The sequence below is a fragment of the Octopus sinensis genome, linkage group LG6 (genome assembly GCF_006345805.1).
Source record: "Octopus sinensis linkage group LG6, ASM634580v1, whole genome shotgun sequence".
In the NCBI taxonomy this organism is placed as follows: Eukaryota; Metazoa; Mollusca; class Cephalopoda; order Octopoda; family Octopodidae; genus Octopus; species Octopus sinensis.
In genome coordinates this window covers 3,206,411-3,232,659 of record NC_043002.1, presented here as the reverse complement: position 1 = coordinate 3,232,659, position 26,249 = coordinate 3,206,411, and the positions used below count along the sequence as shown (strand labels likewise).

The 26,249-nt window shown below is 35.3% G+C and overlaps 2 protein-coding genes across 16 annotated transcripts in view; both read right to left on the bottom strand.

Annotated features, from left to right (window-relative positions):
- Positions 1-10,054, bottom strand: part of LOC115213524 (heterogeneous nuclear ribonucleoprotein A3) — a 19,490-nt gene extending 9,436 nt beyond the window's left edge. For 2 of the 7 annotated variants that reach the window (XM_029782539.2, XM_029782540.2), the window contains exons 1-9: positions 9,901-9,924; positions 7,283-7,339; positions 6,725-6,888; positions 5,630-5,750; positions 5,327-5,528; positions 4,997-5,191; positions 4,860-4,895; positions 3,521-3,592; positions 2,147-2,209 (exon numbers count right to left, since the gene is read on the bottom strand). In XM_029782539.2, the coding sequence (XP_029638399.1) occupies positions 2,147-2,209; positions 3,521-3,592; positions 4,860-4,895; positions 4,997-5,191; positions 5,327-5,528; positions 5,630-5,750; positions 6,725-6,888; positions 7,283-7,339; positions 9,901-9,909 (919 nt within the window). In that variant the 5' untranslated portion in view covers positions 9,910-9,924. Of the gene's footprint in view, positions 1-2,146; positions 2,210-3,520; positions 3,593-4,859; positions 4,896-4,996; positions 5,192-5,326; positions 5,529-5,629; positions 5,751-6,724; positions 6,889-7,282; positions 7,340-9,900 lie in introns of all 7 variants that reach the window. The other 5 variants (XM_029782541.2, XM_029782542.2, XM_029782543.2 and 2 more) reach the window with 5 other exon arrangements.
- Positions 6,463-26,249, bottom strand: LOC115212800 (heterogeneous nuclear ribonucleoprotein A3 homolog 2). Of its 9 annotated transcripts, none has more exons than XM_036503545.1 (13): positions 26,083-26,249; positions 21,828-21,982; positions 21,241-21,361; positions 20,541-20,745; positions 20,348-20,425; positions 20,225-20,245; positions 17,704-17,748; positions 17,482-17,529; positions 16,933-17,091; positions 16,100-16,213; positions 14,962-14,976; positions 13,155-13,156; positions 7,587-7,598 (listed from the first exon to the last, which is right to left on the bottom strand). In XM_036503545.1, the coding sequence occupies exons 1-11, from the start codon at positions 26,089-26,091 to the stop codon at positions 14,969-14,971; spliced, it is 963 nt and encodes a 320-aa protein (XP_036359438.1). In that variant the 5' UTR covers positions 26,092-26,249; the 3' UTR covers positions 7,587-7,598; positions 13,155-13,156; positions 14,962-14,968. The 9 variants fall into 9 exon arrangements, 8 of the variants coding, with proteins under 8 accessions (XP_036359439.1, XP_036359438.1, XP_029637366.1 ...); XR_004999535.1 differs by lacking the exons at positions 7,587-7,598; positions 13,155-13,156 and adding exons at positions 11,519-12,173; positions 13,302-13,383 and having other exon boundaries at positions 14,946-14,976; XM_029781506.2 differs by lacking the exons at positions 7,587-7,598; positions 13,155-13,156; positions 14,962-14,976 and adding exons at positions 11,519-12,173; positions 13,302-13,383; positions 23,928-23,998 and having other exon boundaries at positions 26,083-26,214.

The following is a 26,249-nucleotide window of genomic DNA, read 5'->3' as shown; positions in this document are numbered from 1 at the left end:
AATTGTCAGGCAGAAATTACATGGAAAGGTTGTGTGTGTGTGTGAGTTTTGTCTTCTCATTGTGTACCATGTTGAAACAACATCACTGGACAGACACAGCGGCATCATTCACATCTGCTGCAGAAACATGCCTCCATGCTGACCAATCTACCATTGGAAACATGTGAGGGTTGGCACCCAGAAATGTTAGCCTGGGATTCTGACAATATATAACACCAACAAGGTGCATTTCAGAAGTGTTGAGGCTTTTCTAGGAGAAGCAGAGTTGGAACTGTCTTAGATTCTTGTAAATTTAGTCTATTGTTACTTCCAATAAGCTGACCTGCCAACTTGGAGACGGCTGGGAGAGACGAAACCTTGCGTGTTAAACTGCAAAAATCCCACACTCCAGATGGCCTAGGGATTAAATTGCAGGAGCCAAACATTTATTTTCAACTGGCACAAGAAGCTCACAAGCCTCTCTTTCGACAGTAAGGGAATTATCTACATCCACCAGGTCTCCTCTGGCCAAATGGTCGACCAAAAGTAGTCACTGAAGGAGTTTAGGAGATTTCATTCACAATAGGCCAGAGCACCTGCAGCAGCCCAATTCCATCCTGAAAACTAAAAACTTGACAGACATGGACCCATCCCCTTTACTGTCCAGACCCTTGCTCCTTGTGACTTTTGGCTGTTCCCCCAAGCTGAAAGAAGCTGTGACAAGGGTCTTGGACACCACTTTGAAGGAATCTTTTATGTCTTTGAAATGAATGCCTCAAGACTTGTGGAATGCACCTTACAACACACAATCTCACTGTGTGTATATATTCGAAATATCCACACACACCATCTATCAACACAAATAGAACAAGCATCATGTTGAACTAGCACTGTTACAATCATTTGTTTCCATTACAAAGATTCCTTGTGAGATTTACAGTAGGAATCACGGGACCACGTAAAAGAGGAATATAGCAGCCAATCAAACAAACTCAACGCCATTATTATCACTACATTGCAAAGTAGGAAGAAAAGAAAAGAAAAAACAAAAAAAAACTCCAGCATTATTTTAAATGCCAAACCAAATGTTTATCAATTAACGATATAATCCAGCTCTTTAATAATTTAATATAATCATAGAATTGTTGTGGTGGATTCTCACCACAAGGCTAATTAGTGCAAAAATTCCAAAGTAAGGTTTTATTTGGTGATTTATCGCCCTACAGATATTGAGAATGTTTAATCATATAGGAAATAGCAGTAATGTGTGCAAAGCCAAAGGTATTAATATGGAAATACTGAAGCCGAAGCGCTGTAGAACCCAGCTACAGCATTTAATACTGCACAGTTTTGGAATCCAATCCAAAAGCCACGGAATTTTATTAAGACTGCTAAAAGCTGCAACACCAAGACTGAGCATAATGTCTAGAATTGGAACCATAGAATAATTCCAGAAATTGTGTTGCTTCACAAGTGGACTTTGGGGAACCACAACCAAAACAATATGTTAAAGAAACACAGAAGAATTAGAAAAGCAGAAAGGAAGCACTTTAAATATTGTCTGCAAACGTGGATTCTCAGAACAATGTCATGAGAATCAGGTTATGCTCACCAAAACAATATTTTCCCCCAAAATATTTGCCAATGATGAAACAAAGAGGCTTTAAAAATATTAGGTTTAGAGTATTCGAGTATGGAAAGTTGTTATATATGTAAAAAAAAAAAAAAAATGTTAAAAAAAAAGTCAAACTGTAATATATAACTTGCCAGGTGTATTTCTTGAGTCATCATGTTGACCATGCTGGTGTCTGGGTAACCCAGGGTCTCTAGCACTTGCTTTTGCCGTAATGATGCATCCCATTGTCTAAGCAGACAGATGGAGACCAAATTAGTGACATTCTGAACAAGTATATGAAGAACCATGAAAGAGAGAAATTCTGTAGCTGCTGCCGAGTGGTTAAGAACAGTCGACCCACTAGCATTGCATTGGGCGCATCCCTAAATATGATACCCCATAATCTAGCTGAAAAGAGCTAAAACTCACATCAGAGGGATAAATGCCTAGATTTACTCAGGGATCCAATCTAGGATAGAAACAAACCAAAACAAACATTTCTTTTTTTTTTATCATCTAATTTTGCCTTAAATTTCTGATACTACTACATACCTTGGTATCCGTAGCCTCCACCATAACCAGGGTGACCACCTCGCCCTCCCCAATTACCTGGACCTAAAATTGGAGAAATTAAATGTCTTTATTAAAAAAATATTTCACTGGAGGAAAACAATTACACTGAGTCACACAAAAAAAGCACTAAGAGGCAAAATTTCAAAAGCAAGCAACACAAAAATTATACAAAACAATTTATTTAAATAAAAATACTAATTAAAACTTGTAGGTAACAGCCAACCTAAAAGTCGTATTTCTTAGTTAAAAGTTAGGCTCACTATAAACAGAGAATTTTAAAAAATACTATAACTTATATAAATTAACCCTTTAGCATTTCAAGCAGCCGTACCTGGCCAAACTATTCCTTCCATTTTATGTTCAAATTAACCAGATCTGACCCCCTCACACCTACCCCCAACAATGCAACCAGATCATCAAAATCTTTTAAGTCAAGAGATAATGTATGATAATCCAAAAACAATGTGAATAAATAAGTATTACATTTGATAGAATGATCTGAAATGCTAAAGGGTTAAGCATGCATCTTCCTTTATTTCAATGTGCTAAATAAAATACTGCTTTTCCACCAAGGGGGGAAAAAAATGGTGCAATTAGTAGACTGTGCATCCATGCAAGTTAGTGAAAAGAGAAAATGATGTGTGATCATCCTTATAATAATAATAATCTATAAAAAGCAATAGGCTTGCACTTAAGAAAAAAGAAAACAAACTAGTTTGTTCTGTTGGTAATAGTTTCAATTCCACCACATAAATTCCTAGTTCACTAGATGCACACACACACCCGTTTAACAAATACAATTTAACAGATCTCATAAATGTAAAAATAATCTAAAAAATTTCAATGACATTGAAAACCAAAATCTTTTCAACATTCTCTGATGAAATACAATAGGAAACACATAAAGCTATTTGGAAGCACAAAACAATCTAGAAATCAATTCAGAAAAAAATAAAGATTTGCAAACTCTACACAAAAATAAAAACAGCAGCAGCAGCACACAATAAGAAACGAGAAAAGTTTGGAGCCATTTAGTAGTTGTAAATACTTTTTTAAAAAATGCTTAAACAAGGAAAAAGGGACAAATAAAGTTGAAATATTAGAAGAGAACACAGAAACATAGATGAGTGTCTATAATTAAGTAATAAATACTTATTAATAACATTATTATGATTAGGGAAACAAAATTTGAAAAACAATTAAACCAAAATATTATAGACAGGTGAGAAAACTATCATCAGTGAGGAAACTGCTACATCGAACCATTTCAGAGGGGAATCAATGAATGTTGACGACATATCAGTTTCCAAATGACATAAGTTGTTCAGTTTACTTAGTTTAGCTTCTTCTTACCTTGGTGATATCCTCCATTAAAGTTACCACCGTAGCTGTAATTACCAGGTGAGTTGTGCCAGTCACCACCGCCTGCACAGAACAGTAGTAAGTTTCAGAGAAATGGTTACCTGCACAAACCTATACAAGTGGTTGTTACCCTAGAGCACATACATTGCAATAACCTTCTCCAAAATTTAACCTCACATACGATATTCTAGCATTCAAATTTAAATACAAAATTTACAATGTTTTCCTTAAATACATCCTCACACAATTTATGCCAACTCAATTTACAATCTACATTTATAAGTCGATATTCAATCAGAAAACTAGAATTTTTATTGTTCACTGAAACAGACAAAACACAGAAATAAGTCAAAAGCCAAAAGATTCTATCTGGAACATGCAGTCAATAAACTGTAAAGGATCCTGTCTATACATTAACCCACTCCCCCCATAATAATAATAATAATAATAATAAATATCATATACCAACAAATATGTAAATCAGCATTGTAGCATGACTTACACCTCCTAATTCATAGACTTAATTTAAGCAGAAAGTGTGGGCAGGCATGGGAAGGGAGTTTAATATAAAAACAACAATACAAGACAATTAAATATGTAAAACAGCTTAGAATTCTAATTTGAAGTTTCCTTTCTGCTATATGCAGCAGAAGAGGTTTCTTCAAAAACTTCTCAATTATATTGTTAGGAATTTGTACAGTTTTTCATTTAACAATCTGCTTCTTGTTCTAAATCCTTATTCAATATGGATAACTCAGAAATAATAACTCGACAGGGGAACAGTGTAGAACAGGTCTGCAGAATTAAGTCATAAATACACAGCAAATTCACAAATGCTGTCCAATGTAACATGAGATCTCCTAAAAGCTGTTTTCTTGTTATATAGATAACTCTAGTTTTTCAATGTCTACTCAGGAGATGAGGGTAGTTATTGGGCAATTAGAAGAGACACCAATCAAATAAAGATTCATTGTATGCCTTCACAAGCCAAATTTTGAAATTGTATACTAAATATAAGTTCCAAAAATAGAGAGGGGGAGGAGAGAACATTGAGCAATCCTAAAATTGAACTTAAAAATTTTAAATGGAATTTCTATTCTGTAGATGCTTTAAAAGCCCAGAGTTAGGTGATTAGGGTTACAAAAATACTATTTTTACACATGCAAACTAGAAGCAAAAGATGGAATAGATTACAAAAATAACTAAAGAAGTGCAAATTTGTCCAAAACTATCAGGTTTTAAAATGTTTATTATTAATTATTATTATTATTATTATTTTAGTTAATGACTAAATAATGTGCATTAATGGAAAGGAAGGAGAAACACTCACCTCGGCCGCCACCCATACCACCTCGATTCCCACGACCTAAAGAGATCATAAAAATATACAACAATGTTGTAAAATGTGTATGAATGGAGAGAAGTGAATGAAGGCCAATATATAAAAAGGCGGCAGCTGTAACTTACCATGTGGTCCAGGTGGCCCCATGTGTGGGCCAGGCCCCATTGGCCCCATCGGTCCCATATGTGGGCCAGGTCCCATCGGCCCCATCGGTCCACTCATTTGGTTCATATTCGCCTGTTTGTTGTGGTTCATTTCGGCACGAGACAAGGCTTTTTTAACTTCTATCCGTTTGCCTTTGAACTCATAGTATTTTCGTACTAAAAAAATAGAAAGAGTTCAAGTGAAGGAGTTAGAAAAAAAAAAAGATTTCTTTTCTCTTTCATTTCCCATCTTTATTCAATATTTTGCAATTAAAAGCTAAACACACACACACACACTATTATTATACTTACATACTAATTTGTCGACTGTGTCATAATCTTCAAATGTAATAAAGCAAAAACCTCGTTTCTTTCCTGTGCCTTTGTCAGTTATCATATCAATCGACTCGATTTTTCCTTTACAAGTAAAAAATTCACGAATATCGTCCTCGGTTGTATCTTCTTTAATGCCACCAACAAATAATTTTTTCACAGTAATTTGAGAATCTGTTTCCTAAAAAGACAATACAAATAAAACAATCAGAACACAATCATTCTTTGAGGATAACTCTCCCATATTGCTACGAGTAAATCCTAAATAGGAAAAGAACTCACATTTCTTGGCATAGCTCTCTTGGTCTCGACTTCTTTGTTGTCTATATTGTGGGGCCTATTACACTGGGCCTTGTCCACTTGTTCTTCTGTCTTATAAGTTATGAAACCAAATCCTCGAGACCTACGAAAAGAATGTAGTTAAGTATGAACATCAGTTCAGAACAAATAAGGATACAAGTGTTGTTGTGGACCTGGCCCACATGGTAAAAGATATATTGTGGAAGAAATATAAAAAAATATGTAGCCATCAGAATGCATCATTATTTTCTGTCAATTTATTTCTTCATCTGGGATGTGGGGGATGAGTAAACTTTTTTTTGCCTTCGCCAGACTGAAGATTGAACCCACAATCCTAATGTTAACTATGTCAGCACCCATCCAGGAAGTACCAGCCGACTCCTTTCAGAAACACACATTATCAAAATGGATTTTTTTTTTAATAAAAAAAATAGTAAAATAATTTTAGGAACCATGTCAGAGGTGGAAGAGTTTCACCGTTAATCTCTCATTAATCCGATAATACAATAAATATATTAATAAAACAGCTTAGTATTTTTCAAATCTAAGCTTCAGAAGACTTAACAATGAAACTATCATTTTGAATAATCCAGCTTAAATTGATTAAGAGCAAATAATCCAGTGTACGTGTATACTTTCTAAAAATAAAATCTACAGCTACATCCAACGGGATGGGGAGAAAAGGCGGCGAGGAGGAGAGGTGAAGTCTCAGTCGGAAATCCGTTTCTATTGTCTCTGCACCCCCCCCCATTGATCTTACCTTTGTGTCTTAATAGGAGCCATCTACTACCGGAATCATGGTAATTCACTCGTCCTCTCTCCCTCACTTCTAAATTCGTATATAATATATAATTCAAATTATTTAATTTTCGTTGTGATTCCCATCGTTTATACATTAAACCTGATATTTCTAAAATAAATTGTTTTAATCACATACATTAAAAGCAAAAATATCGTATAGTTGTAAGCAATAAGCTTACCTTTAGTAATGAGGGCAAGAGGGGGAAACACACACACTAACAAAAGGACAAAGGTCAGGCAACGCACACACACACAATAAATGTGAAGCCGTCTTACTTTTTTGTGTTTGGATCTCGCATCACGACACAATCGACCACATCACCCCACGGTTCAAAATATTCTTTCATCGATTCTTCATTTGTGGAATAACTAAGCCCTCCGATGAAGAGCTTACAGAACTTCTCCGAATCGCTGTCGCTCTCTCGGTATCTTCCTCTTGACTGTAAAGCAAAAAATACAAAGAAATATATAGGAACAATTAGCAGAATTTCGGTCGGGGGGGGGGTGCCGATCTCTAACATTAAAATTGGTTTAATGAACAAAGTCATTTTTTTAATTCCTTAAAACTGACGGTTAACAGACGAAATTTATTAGCAATCGCTTAAGTCGCGGGATAAAAAGATTTTAACGAGAGAAGATCTAAGTATTTTAATTGTAACTTACAAAGTCACCCGGTCCCAGGTCAGTAACGAAAAAAAGGGTTTTAAATTGGTTAAAATATCAGGGAATAATATTATAGTAGCGTCATAAACCTGTTTCTTGTCTTTCATCATTTGCTAACTTAAAAACAGTTCGAATAAGAAATATTTTCTTTACAAAAAATAGTATACATACATTTCTTGGCATCGTTCTGTCTTTGACTACTTTATGATTCTGTTGCAACCTAGAACACTATGAAAATTTAATATCAATTTTATGGAGCAGCAAGATCGTGCGTTAGGAATGAATGTATGTCTACAGTTTCTCACAAGAACCGATTACAATCTCGGAAAATATATCTACCAAGAATCCAAAACTCGATTCCTATCTATTCTGGATGCCAAAAGCAGAGTATGAATTTCATGAGGATGTCTTCCAGATTTTTTTACTTTTAACATGGCAAAACAAAAGGTCACGTCAACGAGAAATTAGGTTACACCCTCCGATCTCTCTTACAATCATCATTAATTAAAATAATTACATGTCCAACTTAATTAAGCTCAATGATATCGGTGCTGTTCATAATCTCAACACATATTTATTCATCTAGTAGAAATAATTAAGCCTAATCTCAAATACACGATAATTAAACGCTATTTCGGCTGTGTAATTAAAACAGAATCTAAAAGACCGGTGGAAAAAAAAAAGCTAAAACAGCAAATAAAATCAAAAATCTCTAAACTAATTGACTTAGATTTCCCGCTCCTATTCTTATTGTTATTTTATTGAAGTAATTCACAAAAAAACGAAAATAAATTCAAATTGAAAAAATATTTTTGATTTTATTGAGTAAAAATATTTCCTAAGCGATCGATGATGGTTAAAACTGAAATATGCCGGGAATCCAAAAAGATTTCCATTTGAAGGACTCCTGGACGGAATTTTTTAAAGAAACAAGATTTGGGTTTTCTTTTAAAAAAATATAATTTTTATTGAACTACGATTTAGAAAGTCCATCGTTTTCTTGTAAAAAGTAGGTTTTAGATGGAAGATGAGAGAGAAAGGGAGAAAAGTGGTGAAATTAGGCCAATATCAGAGATTAAAAGAGAAAAGAAAGTAATGAATGCCCGCGAGGTCGGCTGAGATTAGGTTTTGCAGAGATTAATTAGAATGGCTTTGAGGAGAAGAAAAAAGTCCCCTAATCACAAGACCCCATCACTACATCCAGCACAAAGATATTATATATATATATATATATATACGTACAGACACACGTCTATATTGGACAGTGATCTGGTTATTATATAAATGTTGAGAAAAAAGAGAGAAAAAGGCCGCCGAGAGTGGAAATGTATTAAGAGTGCGGCGGCGGCGGCGGAGGAGGAAAGCACATGGCTGTTTCTTTCACCTTCCGGAAGAAGTTTCAAGAGAAACTTGGCACTAACAATGGACTGCTTAGTGTTAATTGAATTTCAAACTCAACTGAACAATTAAAATTAATTGAATCGACCGTGTACAATGCCCCGTTATTGTGGTCGGTTTCTGTGGGTGTCTGCAACGAATAAATATCTTTACAATAAAAAAAGATGGAGGATGATTTTTTTTTTTTGTTAATTGGAACATGAAAGAGAGGGAGAGAAAGAGAGTAAGCGAGGGAGTGAAAGACATAGAGAGAGAGTAAGCTAGGGAGAGATAAAGTGAGGGAGTGAAAGAAATAGAGAGAGAGATAAAGTGAAGGAGTGAAAGAAATAGAGAGAGAGAGAGTAAGCTAGGGAGAGATAAAGTGAAGGAGTGAAAGAAATAGAGAGAGAGAGAGTAAGCTAGGGAGAAAGAGAGAGAGTGTGTGTGTGTGTGGCGTCTGATTCCATCCAAGAGCCATTTTAGATTCTGGGTATTTTAGAGAAGGAACACCAGCGAGCAGCGAAGGGGGTTCTCGGTTGGCCGAGGGAGAAATAGGACGAAATTATTTGAAACCGGGCAAATTTTGCATTGACTTAACGAAGGTCTGACTTGAATATCTCAATAAGGCTAAAGAAAAGAAAATTCATTGTGAAGCTAAAAATTACCATTAATGTCTGTGGAAATAAGAGAGTGAAAGTAAATATGAAAACCATTCGTTTCTACCGAGAAAATATGTAATATTATTATTATTAAGTGTTTAAATAAAATGGGAGAGGAGGGTGCTTCTTCTCCTCCATCTCGGCATGTGCGGTGATATCTGTGTCAAGAGTGTGGCGATGCCGCCAACACACACCTCGCTGCTTCTTCTTCTTCTGTTAACCGGCAACGATTCCATTTTAGGAGACGAACACCGACCTCCTCACAAATCTCACAGCAAAACAACATTTAACCGTTTTTCAAAGTAGAGAATGATTTCGTTTAAAATTTCCAGTAAGAAGAATCTAAAAAAGCCGACCATTATTTCTATAGAATTTAAAGGAGAGCCGAGAGCCGAGAGTTGCATTCACGTTTCAAATCCGACGACATTGCTTAACAAGGTCACGCAATGAAGGTAGTCGGTTCGCTATTCCAATTTCCCAATATTTCAACCTGGCTAATTAAAGTTTTCCATTTAGATTTACCGAAAACATTTTTTAAATCTTTGAATATCGAACGAATGCGATTCTAAGATTGCTTTTTAGCTTGGAAGATTTTTTGGGGGAGAAAAGAAAAAAACGAAGAAAGGCTAATGTAAATAAATCGAACAGCTCAAAGAATGGCATTGTTAAGAGTGGAATGGTTATTAAATGTTATGATTAGGAGAGTCAGGTAAGGGCTGGTCAAAGGCCTAGGAATGTATTTGAACACCTTACCTCAGGCATGATAGATCCTTTGTGATAAAGCCAGAAAGACGACTTCCGCTTTAATGGCCATTATATACACGCTCCACATCGAGCCGTTTCATTGGTGCATTTAAATCAAAGAAGATGGCTCTCATTGGTCAATTGCAACTCGCTTACTTCACTAATCCTAATTATTTGCAACATATGCAAATTTTTACATTTTAAACTGCAAGGATTTTTTAAAAAACCATCTCATTTCGATATTTTTTATTTTCCAATAATTCTATCTGCACCAACAACTGTTATCGGCGATGCCTGTGGTTTCTTCATTTTTTTTGTTATTTATAGGGGGGGGGGGTGGAGGGAAATATTTGACTAGTTAGTCTATCTACCGCGACGTGGCAGCACCAGAAGTGACGCCAAATAGGCGACTACAAAATGGCATTCGGTTTCTCCATCACGGCCCCTCCCCCCTCCTCCTCACCATTAATAACCAAAGCACTGCCTTACGCCACATCAATGTAGTTCCTATGCCGAACGAACAATTATCTTTAAATGTCAGTTTTCAACGAATGAAATAAATTTTAATACAAAAACTGGTTCCAACGAAATCCAAGTCATTTCATCGGCAGTGTAAAAACATCTACGTTTAAATTTCCAGAATAATTTATCTGTTTGCTAGCTTTATTTACCCTCGCACTCTGCAGACATTTTTCAAATCTATTTTCACGAGATTGATTAATAATAAACATAAATTTCAACGAAAATCGCCATCATATTAATATTTCTTACTACAACGGTAAATAGCAGAATATCTGGGAACGTCGATGTTTTATTAAATACAGGAATTTAATCCACCCTAATAGAAAACACTCGAAGCTCCCGGGTCGACCGGCTCTCCATTTCGAATTAAGGGAAATCCGTATGGCACAGACGAACGAAATAAAAACATTCATGCAAATATATTAAAGAAAAATCAGAACAAAAATGAAAAAATCTAAAATTTTATTTCATGTTTATTCAACATTAAAATTTATACAGTTCAATCTAATCTATAAAGGAAAAACCAATATCCAAGCAAATCAACATTAAAAAAAAAATTTTTTTTTAAATTAAGAAAAACAAGTCCAAACAAAATGTACCATTTCTATTATTTAATGAACAGAATTTCCACAAGGCAAGATCCACTAATTCAAAATGAGTTATGGAGTTGAACAGTTCATCACTAAACAATTTAATGGGTGAAATTTTTTCAAGTTATACCAATGTGAAATTAAGATGAAGTTATGGCACAAGATGTGAATAAATGGATCTTAGAGAAATGTCAAGCTGAAGAAGAACGGACAGCGCAAAAACTGCAGTCCAACTTTCATCATACAAGTGTTTAGAAATTTTTTGGACAAATGAAAAATCTCATACCACTGCAAGAGCTTCATTTAAAACTTTTAGTTCAAATATAAAAGTGATAAAATAGCTGTGAAATAGTTAAATAATTTGCAGAAAAGAAAAGTAGAAATTTAAATTTTTTTTTTTTACATCCAGCTTTTTACGAATTTTGTATGCCATTAACTTCCTATATCTAGAAGCTGGACTGTGAGGAAAATGTCCTAAAGCGATCTATATTTAAGATATATGTATTTAGCTGGGGTTTTTTCCCCCTTTTCTTTTGACATAAAATGAAGAGAAGTCATGAAATAAGATTATTTTATTAGCAGCCTTGAGTTTTATCAAGGCTAATTGAAATTGGATGGCAGGAATGTGTAAGTGCAGAAGGTGAAACAAATTAGCATTAGGAGTGGTTGAAAGAATTGTATGGATATTTATGAAGTAGGAAATGAGATGGTTGTTTTATCTTTTGTTGTTTTTTTTTATTATTGTTACCCATACAATAAATGTCTTTAGCAATACCATCTAAAAAAAAAACAGTTTGGTCTTAAAAGTAGAATACCAACCATGACAATGTAGCAAAGATAAGAATAAGCACAATCTTAAGACTTGTACAAAATGTGAGGTTTTTGAAATCTTCAACCTAATTTTTCTTTTTATGAAACTGATATTTACAATATAAAAAGAAACAGTCTATGAATATTTTTTTTCCCTTTTTCAATTTTATGGCTTGGTTTAATTAGGATGGTATATTTTGCAGCTGTCTGGTGTAACTTGGGGGTTCTCTGAATCATGTAGAAAAAAAAAATAGAAGAAAAAAAACCAAATAAATCAGCAGGTCAAGAGTAAGTACTCCAGTTGGTCAGCATTTTGATAGAGAAGATGCTTTGATGAATCAGTTCCACATTTAACCATACCTGAGAAGGAAAAGAAAAACAGATTCAGTGAACAGTTCCAAATCAAAACAAGCAACCTCTTTTACAAAGGAATCTAAAGAAGATTACATAATAAACATCACAATCTAATAAAATTTATATTTTTATGAAACCTTCCAATTTGTATTTTGGTAATGGCTATGTTTTCTAAGAAGAAGTGGGTCACAACAAATGACCTTTCCAAAATGGTTCTGTTGCAGCCAGCCAATACTTTCTTGAGGATGGTAAGAAAACAATGGGAACAAGATGAAGGAAGAAAGGATAGGTAATTCTACTAACTTTCAGAGATCTACAACCATAAAGGATCCAGAACTAGATATCTAGAATGTTATTAATACTTTCTCTGCTAGACTGCAGGATTAGTATTTGTTATAGAAAACAGAAAATAATTATTTGGCTGTTTAGATATCCATCCTCAATAAGTTTGAGGAGGAAAAAGTTGAGAGAATTTCACACAAAACCTTTGTGTACAAATCTTTCACATCTTGTCTTGAGACAGCATTCACCCGGGGTGGGTTGAGCTGGCTTCATTCATCCTCAATGCTGCATCTCTCACAAACGCCGACCAGATCTGGCAATTTGAGGCTAACGATCGAGTGATCTCCAACCACTCCTTATTCCAGCGGTGAACACTGTAGACATGGGGGCCTAGGTTGGGTTCCAGATCAGCCTTGACTGTCATCAGTCATGAATTCTCCTGGTTGACAATGGAGGGCATGACCCAGCCAACACAGACGTCTTGTTAGGATGACTTGTAGGAGGGAGGTCATTTTGCACCGGTGTCACACCAATTTGTTCTGACACCCAGCGGTATCAGGGCCGCACCCAGCTAACAGGGCTCTGGTGAACAGAAACGTCTGATCCGGCAACCGGCAGCTTCAACCCCTCCTGTCCCTGCGTCTGTGGAAAATCTATGGCAAACAAGACGTTCTCTCCACAGAGATATACTTGCGGCTGGGGGACCACTAGCGAACTTCCTATTCTCAAGATCCTTCATGTACATCGCACCTTCTTTAACGACAAATCTTTCACATACACTTTCATTAATCAACATTTACTTCTATGCAAAAAGGAAGAATTAGCAAGACTGCATAATGAAAGTTTACATACCTAAGTTATAATGATAGGAAATAATGAAGTTACCGTCTGTTATAACCCATACCACCACCACCACCACCAGCTCCATAGCCACCTGCAAAGAATAATAAATATTTTTAAAAACCTTCAAGTCAATAATTTAAATTTATACATAAGCTGAGAATTGACAGCCAGGTTTCGAAAACTTTAACCCTTTCGTTAAATTTCTAACCAAAATATATATCTTAAATATAAAATTTCTAAATAATCATGAATGGTTTCATAAAATTTGATTTTTTGCAACAGGTTCTTGAGACTTGAAAAAAAACCAAACTAGTGTGCTTCGCTGGATGTGCAATGTCAGTTTGCATGTTCAACAGAGAGAAAAGTTAGGCATAAGAGGAATCAGATGTGGTGTGCAAGAGACGACTGCACTGGTCTGGCTATGTGATGCATATGGATGAAGACAGCCATGTAAAGAAGTGTGGATTTAGAGCCAGGAAGACATGGGATGAGGTGGTGAAGCATGGTCTTCAGATGTTGAACCTCACAGACGCAATGGCAGGTGAACAAGCTCTTTGGTGACATGCTGTGATTCAGAAGACTCGTCGAGCCAAGTGAAATCATAGTTGTGGCCAATGCTGTGGTCCCGTGATTGGCATGTAAAAGCAACCATGCCAGTGGTACCAACCCAGCACCCATTACACTCCTGGAGTGGTCAGCATTAGGAAAGGCATCCAGCCATAGAAACCAAGCCAAATCAGATTGGAATTCGATGCAACTCTCCAGCTTACCAGTTCCAGTCAAACCATCTAACCCATGCCAGCATGGAAAGCTGGATACTGAATGATGAGGATTCCTTAATTTTTGTCTCAAAGAAAATCTAATTAGAAGTAAATTCAACAAAATATAAAAACCATTCAAATTTGGTTGCACCTTTTACTATTCGGATACCCCTGGAATCTGGTGTTGATTAATTCACCTTGTTTCCAATGAGTCCATGTATCATCTCTCATAGCTTTGAGATTTCAATGACACGGTTGCATTATTTTGGAATGACATCAGAGGATGTGTGTGAAAGACCAGATTTGCCTAGTCTTAACATAAAACAGAATACTTGAGCCAGATATGGCAGCAGGTTTAAATGCTAAAGGGTTAAACATCAGCACAAAAAAAAAAAAAAAGTTATCAGCTGATATTCTATTGAGTAGACAACAAAATTTTAATATAGAGGAATTGTGCAAATTACTGGCTTGATGCACTTAAGAGAGGTGCAGCATAAAGGTAAAGGAGAATGAAAAACAGAATGTAATATTGGAACTTGTCTCTGGAGAACACTAGAAAACAAAACACACACACACACCATCAACTAAATGAAATAAATTCACATGCATACATAAATTACAGAATCACAGTAATGATTTACAATACAAATTAAGCAAAATTTCTCACACATCTTATATAGAGAGAATTAGAAATAATGATATTTCTACTTTTGAAAACCAGTGAATGTATTCCACTGAATTTAGGTAAACAGTCAGTTAGCAGCGACATCTGCTGGGTTCGGCTACTTCACATTGATAAGAGGCAACTAAACTTGAAAAGCATATATAAATTAATCTGTTGTGTCTGCGGAGATTAATTTTCTTTTTGTGCCTTATAGTTTAACACATTCACCAGTAAAAATGTCCACTTTTTTCTTATTTTCCTAAAATTTAGAAAAATACAAATAAGAAATAAGTGGAAATTTTTACCAGTAAATGTGTTAAACTATAAGGCACAAAAAGAAAATGAATCTCCCCAGACACAACAGAATATGCTTCAACACACAAACTCACATAAAGAATCTTGCAAACCAGATCCAAAAACAAAATATATAAAGTTTATGTATAATACACACACACACAATATTCTAAAGATGCTTGGACTTCTTTCAAGCAGTTAGGGTAAACTTCAAACTATCCTTTTTCCCTCTTTGACAGTACAACTCAATTCTTTGCAGAGTGTAATCACATATTCTTATCATCATCATCGTTTAACGTCCGCTTTCCATGCTGGCATGGGTTGGACAATTTAACTGGGGACTGGCAAACCAGATGGCTGCACCAGGCTCCAATCTTAATCTGGCAGAGTTTCTACAGCTGGATGCCCTTCCTAATGAGAGCGTAGTTGTTGCTTTTATGTGCCACTGGCACGAGGGCCAGTCGGGTGGTACTGGTAACGGCCACCCTCAAATGGTGTTTTTTATGTGCCACCTGCACAGGAGCCAGTCCAGCGGCACTGGCAATGACCTCGCATGAATGTTTTTTCATGTGCCAGTAAGGTGACGCTGGTAATGATCATGCTTGAATGTTGCTCTTTACATGCCACTGGCAGGGTAGCCAGTTAGCCGCTCTGGCAACAATCACACTTGGATGGTGCTCTTAGCACTCCACTAGCACAGATGCCAGTCATCGAATTTGATTTCAATTTCACTTGCCTCAACAGGTCTTCGCAAGCAGAGTTTAGTGTCCAATGAAGGAAAGTTACACATAAGTGGGCTGGTTTATGAATGTACTGATAAACTTTGCACTGAAATTCTCATTTAAATACAAATGGGTTGTTTTGGGTGGCAGGTGACACATAAAAGGCGCCCACTACATTCTTAGAGTGGTTGGCAATTAGGAAGGGCATCCAGCCATAGAAACCATGCAAAATCAGATTGGAACTTGGGACAGCTCTTCGGCATACTAGTTCCAGTCAAACCGTCTAACCAATGCCAGCATGGAAAGCAGACGTTAAATGATGATGATGAACCAAAAGAGTTAAAAGTGAACAAAAAGTTCATGTACCTCCATAAGGTCCACTTGATCGCTGAGAGTAGTTGCCACCACGCATTGGGCCAGTATTGCCACTCCCTCCATAGCCAGTTCCAAAATTGGAGGGGTTATTCCAATTGTTTCCATCTAAAAGAAAAAAAAAAAAAGAAAAAAAAAAGACAAAGTCACTCATCAATCATAGCATTTGATTAATCAGAGCAAAACATTTAAAATCAAAATGGTGATCTCTTGGAAATTTATGACTTTGCTCCCAACAATAGTGTGATTGGGTGGTAAGAAGTTTGCTTCCCAACCAGATAGTTCTAAGTTCTCTCCCACTTCATGGCACCTTGGGTAAGCTCTTTTCTGTAGTCTTGGACCAACCAAGGCATGCGAGAGGATTTAGAACACAAATTGAAAGACTGTTGTGTGTGTGTGATCTACAATGGAAGCTGGTGTGGTCCCTGACCTTGCTAGCTCCAATCTAGCCGTCCAACCCAAGCCAGCATGGAAACAGACGCTTACACCTGTCCTCAATCACTGCTTGACCACTGGTGTGTTTATATAACTTAGTGGCTCACAAAGAGACCAACAGAATAAGTATCAAGTTTAAAAGAAATATATACTGGGCTTGATGCGATTAACTGAAACTTCATCAAGGCAGTGCCCCAGCATGGCCACAGTCTAATGACTTAAAGATGAATTATTAAAAACAAAAAAAGGATTTTGTGCTTGGCTGAGAATCTAAGAAAATAATCTCAAGTTAATAAGCTAACAAGACGTTTACAACATGTGTCACTAATTCTAGTGAAGATCTTTAACCTCCCTCTTTATAGCCCTACAAATATTTCCTTATCAAAACATACCATTACCATAATCTCCACTCCTGAAATTATTATTGAAGTTGCCTCGAGGATTAAAATTGCCACCATAACAACCAGTGTTGTTGCCTTGACCAAATCCTTGGTTCCAGCCACCTTGACCACCTTGGTTCCAGCCACCACCACCTTGGTTTGGATAACCACCTGCAACATTAGATTACAAAATAACTTTACACTATTCACCAGATCACAACAGAAGCCAACTTTTGACCAGTATTTTAAGCTTTATGCCAAACCCCCCTTTTCTCTCTAAACTTTAAATAAATGGTAATTAGTTTACAACTCGTTAGTATATTAACTCAGTTTTAAATAAAGTAGATTCTTAATAATTTTTCTAACTTTTCTGAACAGGATTCCACTTCAAATATCTTGATAGTGTCATTGTAGCAAAGCTGTATTCTTTTATCGTTGAAAAGAAAACTCTGCAACTGGCTGTCTATCAGAACAAACACAAAATTTGTTGGTAGAAGAAGAAAAAAAAAAAAAAAAAAAACCAGTCTAATAAAAAAAATTATAAACACTGGTGTAGCTTACCTGAGTTACCCCAGTTGTTTTCACCACCCATGTTCCAGTTACCACCACCTGAAATTAAGTACGTACTTATGAACTATATCAATTAACCTTATTTACTTCAACTAACAACATTTACAAATTAAACTAATTGCTTAGTACAGGTGATTTTAAAAATGCTGGTCAAAGGAGGGAGAGTGTTGAAGACAAGAAACAAAAAAGGTTTATTTGTTTTAATCTACTCACCACCATAGTTATCATCAAAATTATCACGCATACCATAGTCGGAACCTGAAAGATTAACAATAAAACATATAAGAGACCAAACCAAAACATCATCCGTGTCAAGATTTCAATTCTAACCAATTCTTATCTTTCAGTAAGTCCTTCCTTGATGACACCAACCACTACACACACACACACCCATTGTATTTCTCATTATTTACTGTAACATCATCAAGCATTCAGACATTATGTGGCCCCTGTAGTTGTACAACAGATTTGGACACAATAGCAATGGTGGCATAAGTAATTAGTTATTCAGTTTTACAAAGTAGCAGAGTTTATCAGTGATAAAGGATAGTCTCTGTGTGAAGTTTCACCTGCACAAACATTTTCTAACCAACACAAAACAATTTCATGTCCAATCCATTAGTTTGATTCCTTTCAACACATGTAGTGGTAATTCTTAGTTTTTGTTTTGCATTACGTTAGAGATGTGTTTTATTTTTAGTTTGTTAATCTACCAATTACAACACATTGAAACTCAAATGTGCTGAAGCAATTTAAGGATCATCAGTATTTTAGTTTCAATATAGAAATGAATTGCATCCCACTTTTTACAATTGGATCTTTACAACATCATTGGCTGTTTGGCCATTGCTATATCAGTTTGACTGATTTCCATTGTCCATCTGTGAGGCTGGTTGCTGCTGATGATCTGAGGAAGCAGGTGAAATAGCAGAAGACAAGAGTGTCGTCCACCAGAGCAATCACCTCATCAATTAATATAGTCAGTGCTGAATTAGCACGTTGTCAACATGAGATGATATTTCTGGGGGGTTAACAGAGTTTAAAGCAATCTAAACAACACATCCACTTTAGTTTGAACACCTGAATTATTGTTACAAACACTGCTACTGTTGTTAATAACTAATTCATTTGTAGCCTGCCAGTTATTTGTGACAACACTAGCTGTTTGGCCATTCCTATTCTATATTGAGTCAACTGCTTTTCATTGTGGCATCTGGTGAGAGACTGGCTGCTGCTGCTGCTAGTCACTTTCCGAAGGTGAAATTCTGATAGTAATTTCCTAATTTCCAATATTTTGTGAAAACATGTCTGGCCTTACTTGGAAAAAAAATAAAATAAAAGTTGACGACAGGAAGGACATTCGTCCAGTGTTTTGTTATGTTGAAGAATTTTCAAAAGAAGACATGAAAAAATTTAGCAAATCATACATTGAATATAAGAACGTGTGTCATTATGAATTGGATATTTCTATTTTCAAAAGGGAAATGATTCTGATAGCAATAAACGAGGAAAATAAATTCTTGAATGTAGTAAGAATTTGAAAATTTTTGCATAGTTATTTTTAGGAAGATAAAAGACCCAGCCAGCTTTTCCAACAAAATGAAACCTATAGACTAAGTTTTTTCTTTTTTTTTCCTCCTTTGAAGCAATTACTGAATCCATTATCTAGAATAAAGAGGAAAAAAGTTCCAAGTTTGCCCATGAGCTTGGAAGAATATGTATGTATGTGTTTCTCTATATGTAAGTTTATTTCATTTAGTTGATGGCATGTTCCATTTTCTAGTTTTCTTCAAAGATAAATTCAATATTTCATTGTTTTACCTTTATGGTGCACCAGTCTTATGCGCATTAAATTCACCTGGTAAATCAGTAATTTGTACAATTTTTCTATATCAAAATTTTGTTGTAGTCTTGAATGCTAGCTAGGAACTCATTTTCTATGCTGACCAGTAATTAGATTTACCTTGAGATAAAATTATGCAACAGATTTGGTTAAAAACCTTTTGTTGTGTTCCATAAATCACCACATACTGATAAATAAAATACTTGGAGTGGTGTTTTAGGAAACCAGTCTAGTGTGTGAACTTAGATTAGAAATATAGTACCAAAAGGATTAAATAAGCCAATATTTCATATTTAATCTCTGCTGTGTCAGAAAGTCACTGGGTGGCTTGCTTGTGCTTCAACTGAACAAATAGTTTCTCAACCACTTTAAGAAACTACCCACTAAAATGAAGGCCATCATTTAACATCCATGACCAAGCCATCTAAAACAGCCAGACAAGACCCAAGCCTAAGGACTGTGTAATGCTCCAATCTCGTTTTTCGGCATAATGTTGATGGCCAGATGATCTTGCCAAGGTCTACCAGTGGTTTAATAACATTCTATAAAGAGGCTTTGTTCTATGGAATGAGGGATTAAAATGTGGGAGAAGGTGCCAGAATAGGTCTTCTCCTACTGGGATGCTACATGGCTACTCATATTCACGAGGAGGAGGTGGTAGTGACCCCGAAAGAGAGTGGAGTAGAGGTGTTAGAGTGGACCCTTGAGGACAGCAGCCTCCTTAAAAACTGATGTGGACTAAAAATAAATTATACTGGTTTTCCATTTATCTTTAAAAGATTTCCATTTGAATAAATTTCAGCCGTCCCAAATTTGATAGCAAAGTTCTGAGGTCAAATTTTGTCAAAAGAGTGTGGTATAAGTTTGGAAAAATAGAAAATGTGAACCTACCTCCACGCATACCACCTCGACCTGTAGAAAAAAAGAAAGAAAAGAAATGTTATAATAGAGGAAAGACTGAGAGAAAAGAAAGAGCAGAAAGCAAGAGAAAAGAGAAAGCTGCAATCTACATACCAGATCTCTCGATTTCAGTTTTTGACACAGCTTTTTTCACTTCAACCACTTTTCCATTTAACTGAATGCGTTTTCTCACTGGAAAATATAAGTTACAACATGAAAATAAACAGGTGCAACAATCTGCTTGATTGAATAAATGGGAACAAAATGTAGAACCACCCCCCAATAAAAAAAAGAAAAACAAACTTACAAACACATTTATCAACTGCATCAGGATCATTGTAAGTGACAAAACAAAATCCTCTCTGCTTTCCAGTAGCTTTGTCTTTAATCAACTCTATTTTTTCAATTGTACCATAACTTTCGAATCGTTCTTTGATTTCATCTTCGGTGGTACCTTCCTTCAGGCCACCAACAAACATTTTCTTCACAGCAGCTTGAGATTCATCCGCTTCCTGCTCAAAACAAAATGCAATGTTATCAATATACATCATAGATCAATACGAAAGCAATCATGAAGAACAACGTTTAGTTACCAATATTAATTACCTAATTAGAGCACATATTTATTTTCACTAGAATTGAATTGTGGACAATTAAATCTTGTAGCACATTTTATGGTGTGCTTTAGAACAATGATCAAAGACAAGGAAAGATTAGAGTCAATTTGTTTTAAATATTAGAACTTTCAACTATGGTAAGAAACCAAACAAAGTCTTTTAGTCTTTTAACAAGACAGATTGAACTAGTGCATTTTCAAAGCATTTGCAATAAATTTTTAGATCTACGAATTATCTTCTTTGTATTGATGGATTAGTAATTTGCTTTGTTTCTGATCTCAAAATGCTTCTTAGCATTATACTTTTTTTTCTTCTTAAATTAGGGGAAAGCATAGATGGATGGATAAAACAATTTTGCATTAACAATCTAAAGAGGTTAATTTAACTCACACTACGAGGAATAGCCCTTTTGGTGTCAACCTCTCTGTTATCTACTTTGTGGGGACGGTGCTTTTGTGCTTCATCCAACATATCTTCAGTTTTATAAGTGACAAAGCCAAACCCTCTGGACCTGCAGAACATTAAATAAACATCTAAACATCACACAATCACACACAAACCTATTATATATGTGTGTGCGTGTGTCACACAATAAAAAGCAAATTCATCTTCACTTATATCGACAATGAGCATACAGTTATTTGATGACTTCAAGTTCCTTGCCATGTTAAATGGCTAAGTACACCTCAGATATGTACTCAATGCGACCCAAAGGTGGAATCAGCATAATGCAGCTTGACCTTTGAACAACAGGTGTAAATTATCTGGTGGAAGAGCTGGTGGTACAGCTGCCATCAACTAACTTTACTAACAAAGCTTGGATGTCTGAGGTTATGTTAAAAGTCCAAGATGCCATGAAATAAACTTGAACACAGGACCTCATAATCACAAACTAAACTTGTTTACTATTAGGCAAATACTGTGTGCATCACACACAAGGATATCAAGTAAAAATCAAAAATTAAAAAAGTACAAACCTTTTAGTGGTTAGATCTCTCATGACAACACAGTCAACTATTTCACCCCATTGTTCAAAGTGGCTCTTTAAGCCTTCTTCAGTTGTGCTGTAGTTTAGACCACCAATAAACAATTTACAAAACTTTTCATCTTCCCCATTCCTGTATCTCTGTACCTAAAATAGAGACAAAATATTTTACACTCTAAAACAATTGTTATACCTTCAATATTAACAGCGAGGAAAACTCCTATGGTCAAAGTTTACAAGTCTTGATTCAGGAAAATCTATTACTTCAAACATTTGGAGATTATATGTACATCTCACACACACACACACTCAAACATATATAAAACACAACAGGTGCCTGTATTTGGTCACCCAACCTGTGAGAAACACTAGCCAAATCTCCCTTAAATTTCACTATAGCCTCTCAGGAGTATTCAGGGAACCCTGAAAGTGAAAGTATATACCTTGAGAGGGCTTGCAATGAAAGTTGTGGGGTTTTAGGTTGTTATTAATTATGAAGGTAATCACAAAATGTTTGGTGGCTTCAATTTAATGGGAACCACACTCTTAGAGGGTTTATATTATCTAACCCTACTATCCACTATTTTTTGATCCTTGCCAACAAAGAACTTCCATTTTTCAACCTGAAAATACCTACAGGTAAATACTTTGACAGGGAACGGGAAACAAAGAAAAACCAGATTAAGTCCTGACAGAAAGAATAATTACGATCGCAACTGGAAGGTTTCCATCATAGGTCTGCTCAGTGAGGGACAAACTGGAGATAAAACATTTCTGAGCAACAGGTAACTAGTCAGACTAATACTTCAAAGACCATTAAAAATGAAATCTTGCACCCTTAACTTCAATATTATGCCAGAAACTGGTTATATGTGAACTAACAACACGACTATTGAATCCATCAGTGAAACTATTCTATATTCTATCTCGTTAGCAAATATCACTTGGTGCATCAATACTTTTATTTTGTTAGTTCTTAACTTTACTTTTCAACTATACCGATTTTATTTTGGGGTCTTTTTTTTTTTTTTTTAATCGCGTTTAGATCTTACTGCTTTTTCAAATATGCATTTTTTAACGAAATCAGTCCAATGCCAAGACGAGAGGTGGTTATATTTCCTAACGACCGAGAAGCCTTAAAGGTTTTGGTCAGAAATGCAAAATCAATAGCAAATGGCTATTCCAAATTCGAAAAACGATCGATTATTTCCGCCAAACGAAACCCTTGAAAGAACACCGGCAGGAAGGGCACAGACCAAGTTAGGGGGAGATTCAAAAGACAGTGAGCAAGCTCTGTAAGTATAGAAAAACTCGAAATTATTGATGTGTCTGCGATTTGTGATGATAACCGGGTGTTTTGGAACACCACCAGACATCTTTAATATCGCATTTGAAATCGATGTCAATAATCAAACAGCAAAAATTATAGATGTTAATAAAACAGAGAGTCTATTTTAAAGACTACCTGAACAAAATTATTGGAGTAAGGTGTGTATATCAGTCTATTCTGTTGATGTTAGCAAACAATACATTTATACACTCGTCGTTAATACAACTTTCACTGGCCAAACTAGTTGCATAAAAGAGTTTTTTTTTGTTACTCAATTGCTTCGTCATTGAATAGACAATTATTCTAATTGGATTTTGTGCCACAGAACCCAGACATATTGCACTCGGTTCAACTCAGTCGAGCTGAGATTCCGTCAGGCAACATTAATCATATCTATCTTTAGTCACAAATAGATTTTAAGAATTCGTTTCCGTTTAAAAAAGACAAATCGTGATACATTGATAATCGTCACACACACACACACACCACACACACACATTGGCTGTTTTGATTCTCTTTTTTTAGAAATATATAAAAATTAAATATAACTTTTTGATCCGAGTGGAATTGAAGAGAATCCGATATAAAGATCGATAGTTTGACTTTTTTTTAAACAGAAAACTTGACATATGGATCTGGAAAGGTTAAATATTTCAAATTACCTACGCATCTTTTTTTTTTTTTTTTTTTAATCAATCCACTTTACAATCGATATTTTACAAATATCTTTCAAAATGTTAAATGATGCCAAAATATGTTTACCTTTTTTTCAGATCAATAGAATGACCGGTGCTCGCTTTGGTTTTAAGATTTTTATTTCGAGAATAATTAAACTAAATTTATAAATAAACACAAAAAAATGTTTAATAGCGAGATCAAAAAATAACCTTAAAGTGAAAATAAAGCAACAACCCCGGAGTTTTTAGATTTTTTTTTAGTAATATTTTGTTGAGGAAACTACGTTTATACTAAATACGGCCATAAATATATTTATTTTAAAAATTAATAATAAACTAGGTCAGAAGTTATTTTAGGAAACTGAACATTAAGCAAGTTAAATCCGACTTAAAACAATCAAAATGATTTTATATAAAACACCCTAAAACCACAAATTAAAGACAACTGTTTTCTCTGGAACCAGACTTTACCAAAGAATGGCAACTTTTTACATTTTATTAATCTTTCATTAATAAATCCCTGATTAAACACGTACTCAAAAGAAGTGAGCAAAATACCACAACCCAATGGCGCAATATATATATTTATAACAATATATATATATATAAGTTCAGCAAAATTTAGATTCAGAGGAATATGGTACTTAAGTTAAAGGCACCAGAATTTGGTATGGTATAATCCATAGAAATCAAATGGGGGGATTATAAGCCAAATAAGCAACAAGGATATATATACATGTTATATATATATATATATATATATATATATATGTGTGTGTGTGTGTGTGTTATATTATATACATATGTTATATATATATGTTATATTATATACATGTTATAAATATATACATGTTATATATATATATATATATATACATGTTATATTATATACATGTTATATATATATATATATGTTATATTATATACATGTTATATATATATATGTTATATATTATATATATCCATAGCCGTAAAATATAAGTTTGGGGAATTGTGAGTAGATGATTTTATTGGTCAAAATGTGTGTTTGTTTGGTTGTTTTTCTTGTGCGATATTGGAATGTGAGAAGTTTAAATTGTTGCTCCTCCACTTGTTGAGGAGGGAAATAAGCTGCTGCAACAACAAGAAGACGACGACGACCAAGTATTTGGCGTCGATGCCATGATTCCTCGAAGAAGGCTTCATGTGTCTTCTTCTGCCACCACAAAAACACGTCTCACTTATTCTACTACGACTCATATTCGCTCTTTCTGGCGGCATGGCATTTTAATTATTATCATTATATACATTTTTAAAACAGTTTGTAGATAGATACGTATGTAGACCGAGGTGTGTGTAGAAATAATCTTTTTTATAAAATAACTATGGAAGATATACGAAGTTAAATAATGAAACTAAAGTGGAAGTCGCTGGCCTTGGAATGCCTAGAACTTTCTATTAAGTTTGCAGGGTTTGTGTGGAGGTATTTTTTTTCTTAACCAAAAGGGTTAATTGCAATAAAGCTGTGCTTTGAACGGAAGGAATTGGTTTTAAAAAAATTTTTAACTTCTGATAAAATGAAAAAAATAAGGAAAAAATATTTTTTAAAAAAAGGGCAGCGAAATAAGAAGACATTGATTGAGGTGTTTGGTAGGTTGATAAGAAAAGGTGAGCAGATTAGCCATAAGAGGGAGAATGAAATAAGGATATAAGAATAAAATAAATGTAAGAGAGAATAGAAAATAAATATCTGGTGTTAATCGTAGGTTTGATAGCGATCTAAGAGTGAAATATGTGTGTTGAAAAGTGGTGCAGTAGCAGTTGTTGGTGCGATTAAGGCCAATGGCTACAAGAGTAACAACCCTAGAAGCGAGGAGGAGCGTTGCGGAGCAGCGGCTCAAAAACTAAGGCGCCGGCTTACGAAGCACATTGACCAGGAATGATAAAGAGTTTAAAAGCAAAAGGGGGGAAGCCGTAAGTGGTGGTGGTGTCTGAAATAAATCAACAATCTGTCATTTGTCTTTCTATTTTTCTGGCGATATTTAAAATGTGTGAATGGGACGAGGAAGAGAGAGTGGAACCGGCTTTGGTTCGAGTGTCGAGCCGCAGCAGCTATCATCGTGGTGGTCGTTATTTAGAGAGGAGATAGTAGCGTAACAGTGATGATAGAGGAGGAACAAACCGACAACTGTGGATGATATCAATTTAAGGAACAATAGGTACTATGAAAACATAACAAAATGCATAAATAACTTTCCTACCTCAGGCATTTTGAATAATATTTGTGACTAGCGATTAATCTAACTTGTCTAACACAAACACTTGACTCTCTACTTCCTTCTCCAACCAAAGAAGAACCTCCGCACGTGGTACGGGCAGAGGCCAATCAGCGAGCCACTGCCACGTGATTGCCACATCGCCGCTCGAC